The sequence below is a fragment of the Gymnodraco acuticeps genome, unplaced genomic scaffold (assembly GCF_902827175.1).
Source record: "Gymnodraco acuticeps unplaced genomic scaffold, fGymAcu1.1, whole genome shotgun sequence".
Lineage (NCBI taxonomy): Eukaryota > Metazoa > Chordata > Actinopteri > Perciformes > Bathydraconidae > Gymnodraco > Gymnodraco acuticeps.
This window is the reverse complement of record NW_022991944.1, coordinates 23,632-30,204: the sequence shown is the minus strand read 5'-3', so window position 1 is coordinate 30,204 and position 6,573 is coordinate 23,632. Positions and strand designations below refer to the sequence as shown.

The 6,573-nt window shown below is 46.5% G+C and overlaps 1 protein-coding gene across 1 annotated transcript; it reads right to left on the bottom strand.

Moving 5' to 3' along the window:
- Positions 1-256: 256 nt before the first annotated feature.
- LOC117535871 lies at positions 257-5,205 on the bottom strand. Its single transcript, XM_034200490.1, has 2 exons — positions 4,226-5,205; positions 257-588 (listed from the first exon to the last, which is right to left on the bottom strand). Exons 1-2 carry the CDS (start codon positions 5,010-5,012, stop codon positions 569-571), a joined length of 807 nt encoding a protein of 268 aa, XP_034056381.1. The 5' UTR covers positions 5,013-5,205; the 3' UTR covers positions 257-568.
- Between the last annotated feature and the right edge of the window lie 1,368 nt (positions 5,206-6,573).

The window sequence follows — 6,573 nt, the reverse complement described above, 5'->3', positions numbered from 1 at the left end:
TTTTTAGTTTGACATTGAAATAGTTGTTAAAATATGAATATTTGAGCAAATGGTCTATTAGAGCAATAGTTAACTGCGCATTGTCCTCCTCAGTCTGTGTACTGCTGTGTCAATTGAAAGGGCAGCGCCGTGTGCTGACAAAGGAATAAAGTAAAAGCTTACGGCACCGGGTATTCCCAGGCGGTCTCCCATCCAAGTACTGACCCGGCCCGACCCTGCTTAGCTTCCGAGATCGGACGAGATCCGGCGTGTTTTGTTTTTTTTATCTTTTATTATCAAAATTCACATATTTACAGTTTATCACATTTTCTTTTTACAACAAGGATCCCCTTTTACAAGGATCCAGCATCATCAAAAAACAAAAACATTCTTTATTGCATCACAAAGTGAAAATGTAACTTCCCCTCCTCCTCTTCAATCAATGAACATCCTTCCACATATTCCTCTGTAAACTCTTCTTTTCTCATATATATGTACAAAAGTCTGATGTCTCTCTTTATTGTCCCCACCATCAGGTCCCAGACACTGACGATTTTCCCCTCAAAATGAGCCACATTCCGTCTTAGCTTTACAGCATATCTGGCATGGCTTAATACAAGGTTCAGCAGGTTAACATTGTATCCACACATTCTCCCCCTCCATCCAAATAACCACAGTTCCTTCCAGTCCCTCGTCTTTATTTCCTTTTCATCCCAACACCTGTACAACATGTCTTTCATTCTTTCAAAGAATCCCCTCAATTCACTGCATTCCACAAACTCATGCATACAGTTCTCTACACCCACTTTACACACATCACATTCCCTCTTTACCTCTTTATCAAACATGCTCACAATTAAGTTATTAAACACTCTATTGTGTCGTAATAAGAAGTCAAAATGTTCACATTCGGGGCTATTTCCCTTCACCCTTAAGTTCACCCACATTTTCCTCACATCCATCTCACACACGACTTTCTCCCACACTTTCTCAGCGGCTGGTCTCCTTACACAGTCTTTTCTCATCATGTCATAAATACCTTTCGTTGTTATTTTCCCCAGGGTGATTGTTTTTTCCCCCGTTCCTACATATAGTTCAACCCTGCTCTCATCGCTTCCCGCCTGTTCCCACTCAATCCTCCTTCTCCATTCATCCGGCATCCCTTCCTTTATGCTATCCATCACGTTCTCAGCTGTCCTCAATCCCATCACTAAATCCCTTTCCCTCACCTCGTCCACGATGACCTGCGACCTCATGAACCCAGGGACATACTCGTAGACCAGATCCTTCACTGTTCTGAAACCCGTCCTCCACATTGGCAAATTGAAGATTGAACCTTTTTCACCCTTAATCCTAGGATTTAGGAAGATAGGCTGGTTCCACACTTGCCTCACATTCACGCACTCGTACCTCACATTTGGCAAAAACTCACCCCATGCACTCAAAACCTCCTTTTGAAACTCACTCATGCCGTTCATTCTCCCTTTCCCCATCTTCATATAAATCACACTGTCACCACACCCTCCACACTTGCTCAGAGCATCCCCAAGAAAGACCTTCCATAGTTGGTCATTATTAATGCTCAGGTATCCTATCATCCTCTTGACCCTACTTGCTTTTAACTTCCTGTCTAAGTTAATTAGCTTCAATCCCCCATCTTTGTAACCATTCTCCAAGACTTCCTTTGCTATCTTCACTCCCCTCCCATCCCATAAGAACTCACTTATTATTTTGTCTATTTCTTTCAGTACCCTCTCAGGAACCTCCAGAACGTTCAACACATAAACCAGTTTGCTCATAATCAGCCCGTTCACTACTATAATTTTCCCTCTCAATTTGAGCTTCCTTCTTTTCCAAAAGGTCAGCGTTTTCCTTATGCTCTCTGTGATTCTTTCATACTGGATGTCTCTGCCCTCCTTGTCCTTTATCCCTACATTTATCCCAAGCACTGTGAAATAGTCCTTGTTTTCTTTTAGCCCCAAATCTGTTCTTCCTACAGTCACCCCTCCTAGCACCATGTACTCTGATTTGTCCACATTGACCTTAGCCCCTGACGCCCCTCCATATATAAGTAAGCTATCAAGAATCCCCTTTATGCTCACCATGTCCCTCACTGTTAAAGTGGTGTCGTCAGCATACTGATACAGCAGACTCATTCCTCCTCCTGGTACTTCTATCCCTCTCACCATCTCGTTATTCTGTAACAGAGTGGCAAGCGGCTCTGCTGATAGCGCATAAAGCATGGCAGAGAGAGGGCACCCTTGCCGGACTGACCTCCCCAGTCTGAAAACATTTGTGATGATCCCATTGACTTTGACACAACTAACCGCCCCTGCATATATCCTCTTTACCCATCCAATAAATCCCTTCCCGAATCCTGCTCTCTCTAAAACCTTAAATAAATATGAATGATTAACCCTGTCAAACGCTTTGTTTAGATCTAAACTGACAACTATCCCACCTTTCCCCCCCTTCATGTGTGCAATAGTGTCCCTAATACTACTCACTGTGTCGCTGATGTCCCTCCCTGGTATGCTGTAGGCCTGTGTGCACCCCACTACCGTCCCAATCACTTTCTTTAACCTGTTCGATAATACCCGTGCCAGAATTTTATAATCAGTGTTTAGCATACTCAAAGGCCTATAGTTCTCCAATTTGTCCCTACACCCCTTCTTATATAGAATACTGATGACCCCTGTTGAAAGGTCAGCCGGCAATTCCTCCCTCTCTTCTAGCTGCTTAAACAGCTCATGTAGTATGGGCACCAAAATGTCCTTGAACTCAATATAAAATTCTGCTGTCAAACCATCCAGCCCTGGACTTTTATTTCTCCCTATTCCTTTTATGGCATTTTCAATCTCCCCTTCCCCTATTTCCCCCTCACACATGTCTCTCCCCTCAGTACTCAGGCTCTTATCCATGCTGCCTATGGTCATTTCCAAGCTCCTCTCATCGTTCACCTCCTCTTTAAATAAATCCTTTTAGAATTCCTCTACCCTGCTGGCTATCCCTACTAACTCTGTGATCGTTTCTCCCCCTTTTCCCTCTATCTGCTTAATAAAATTCTTCCCTTGCTTCCTTTTCTCCATTCCCAGGAAGAAACCAGTGCTCTTCTCCCCTTCAACTAAGTACTCCGCCCTGCTCCTTATGATTGCTCCCATGCACTTGCCCTTTTCTATCTGACCCATCTCATCTTTAAGTCTAGTGTAATTTCCTATATCTCTCCCTATCTCTGCATCTATCTTCTCTGCCTCCCTCTCCAGCTCTCTCCTCACTTTTTCCTCCCTCTCTCTCTCTCTTTTATTCCTCCCACTGCTATACTTTATACTCATTTTTTTTATGTCTCTTTTTAACTCCTCCCACCACACTGCCACATCCACTCCTTCCCTACTACCCTGCTTCAAAATGCATTCATTGACTTTAGTTTTATATCCCTGTTCTTTTAATAGCATCCCGTTCAAACACCAAATTCCCCCCCCCTTTCCCTCTACAACCCTCAGTGAAACTAAAGCACAGAATCGTGTGATCACTCATGGCAGCGGTTCTGTGTTCAATATCCCCAATTTTCCCCCCCATGCTCGCCTTACAAATTAATAGATCTATCCTGCTTTGCTTGAGCACCCCTTCTACCACCTGTTTCCTCGAAAACACCCTTTCATTTGCGTTCTTCTCTCTCCATATATCACTCATTCCATTCTCCCTCATAACCTTTTTCAATGCACCACGTGAAGAGTCACTTTTGAAGCGCATCCCCACAGACACATCTATTTTCCCACACCACACATTGAAATCCCCCACAATCATACAGTTCCCCCCACACTTCCCTTCTAAGCCCTCAAAAAAACCTTTTCTCTCCCTTTCATCATTTGGTGCATATATATTGATGAGTTTATATGTTTCTCCCATATAATCAAACATTACACCAATCATTCTTCCATCACCATCATCTTCCACTTTACTCACATTCTCCACCACCCCTGTCTTAATTAGAATCGCCACCCCTCTAGCATTCGTACCCCCGTTACTCACATATACATCACCAAACCAACTCTTTTTCACATCATCCACACACCTATCATTCCAGTGCGTTTCTTGGAAGCAAACAATGTCAGTGGCACACAGCATGATAGCCCTGTCCCTTCTGTCCGTCTGTTTTAGCCCATGTCCATTAAATGATGATATTGTCACCATTATAAGGAGAAAAAGGAGATACATCATTATTAAAGTCATTTCAATTTAGCCTCACCCCGTAGAATGTCCATCTGTCGTTTCTCATGCCTCAATGCCGTCTTCGCCGCCTCCGCACTCACATCTTTGGAGACTCGTTCACCGTCATCAGGACCCTTCTCCACCTTCACGTTCCCAGACTGCTCCTCCACCGGCGTTCCTTCATTTTTCTCCTTAGACCCAGCATAGCTCCTCTTCCCATCAGGCTCCGATGTTTCGTCGCTTCCTGTTTCTCCTCTTCCTCCATTATCTCCGCTTTCACTTCCAACGTCCTCCTTTTTATATTCTCCTGCATTGCTTTCTTTTATTTTGTTTTTCTTCTTTCTTTTTTTACTCATGCTTGCCTTTGACGTGTCTTCAGCTGGTCCCTCCTTCTCCTCCATCACTCCAGCACCTCCTTCACCTCCATCCTCTCCCGTACCGCTCTTCCGCCCATCTCCGTTTTCCCCATGCAGCTCTCTCATCACTTCCTTTTCATCGTTGGAGCACCCCGTCACACTCTCTTCCTCACCCTCTGTTTGTACATCTGTAGCGGGCTCTTCTACTCCTCCCGCCTGCTTCTCTTCCCCATCACTTCTCGGTGCTTCCTGCTTCTCTCCTCCATCTGCTCCCGTGATACCTTCAGCTGCGGGCTCGACCTCCACCGTGTGTCTCTCTCTCCCCATCTCGCAGTTCCTTGCAAAGTGCCCCAACCCCTTACATCTGTGGCAAACTATTTCCGGGCATTCCCTATAAATGTGTGTGGATTTGAGGCACTGCCTGCACACCTGTGTCTGTCTGTCATGCATTATTTTGAAGTATTCCATGCCCCCCTCGACATCAAACCTGGCAGAATATGGGAGGGAACGGACCTTGTCATTGAAACGGACTTTCAGGATGCGTGTGCCGTCCGCTATCCTCTCTCTCCCCTCTCCTGGCAGGAATCTCCTTCTGATGGGCGAAGCAGGCTCCACTCCCCACTCCAGCAGCTTCCCAAAAATCACTTCGTCTTTGATGTAGACCGGCAGAAATATGTGAATTTTGATAATAAAAGATAAAAAAAAAAAACACATTGAAATGTGTTTTTGAAATGTTCGAAACACAAACTGAAATCTGCCTTTTTTAAATGTTCACAAATAGAATAAAGGTTTCACAAATCTAAAACTGTGTTATAAAGAATTTTTATTGTCTCTGGGATAATCCAGTCCAAATAAATCGGCTATGCAGCGATTTAAGAGGTTCAAACACGGAGGATTGTTGGCTCAGCGCTGTAAATTAAATGTCCCTTAACTTTCCCCTTAACTGCCGAATCGCATGCTCTGAATCTGAAGCCAACTTCAGCGATAGCTCTCTCCAGAGCTACAGGAAGCCGAATCTCGGGGACCGGAGAAAGTGGAGCAATATTCTCGCAACGCCAAGCAACAGCCTAGAGAACAACCTCAACCTACAAGTAACCTCGTAAGCCATTCTACTGACGCTGGACAGTTTTTCAGTGGGTGCACAATAAACGGCAACATACACACAACCACCTCGCACTATGTTTCGTGCAGAAGGCAACGGAGGGACTATTTTATTTTGAACAACATGGTATGTGCCTCTCTGAAGAACCAGCACCTTACCGTGGTAGAGAGGTTTGTGTGCCCTGATGAACCTGGGGGCTGTGTTGTCTGGAACCTTGTGTTCCTGGTAGGGTCTCCCATGGCAAATTGGTCTCAGGCAAGGGGCCAGACTAAGATTGGTTCAAAAGACCTCATGAAAGACGACACAAGAAGTGAGGATACCCGGCCCGGAGGAAGCCCGGGGTCCCCTTCTGGAGCCAGGCCCAGAAGGAGGACTCGTCGGCGAGCGTCTGGTGGCCGGGCTTGCCACGGAGCCCGGCCGGGCCCAGCCCAAAAAGGCAACGTGGGCAACACCTCCGCTTCTCCGTCCCGCGGGCCCACCACCTACGGGAAACATCGATGGGGTCGGGTGCGCTGCCAGAAGGGTGGCAGTGAAAGCGGAGGGTCTCGACGGACCAGACCCGGGCGACAGAAGCTGGCTTTGGGGACGTGGAACGTCACCTCTCTGGGGGGGAAGGAGCCGGAGCTTGTGCGGGAGGTGGAGCGTTACCAGTTGGATCTGGTTGGGCTCACCTCTACGCACAGCGTCCGCTCTGGAACCTTACTTCTGGATAGGGGTTGGACTCTATTCTTCTCCGGAGTTGCTCAAGGTGTGAGGCGCCGGGCGGGTGTGGCGATACTCACAAGTCCCCGGTTAGGTGCTTCGTTGTTGGAGTTTACCCCAGTGGACGAGAGGGTCGCCTCCCTACGCCTGCGGGTTATGGGGGGGAAAACTCTGACTGTTGTGTGTGCTTATGCACCCAACAGCAGTTCAGAGTATACGGCCTTC

Excerpts from the sequence above, each read along its gene's own strand:
- LOC117535871 (XM_034200490.1), bottom strand. The coding sequence starts at position 5,012 with ATGGAATACTTCAAAATAATGCATGACAGACAGACACAGGTGTGCAGG. Across the intron at positions 589-4,225 it reads ACAGATGGACATTCTACGGG|CCATGCCAGATATGCTGTAA; the intron begins GTGAGGCTAAAT and ends CCTTGTATTAAG.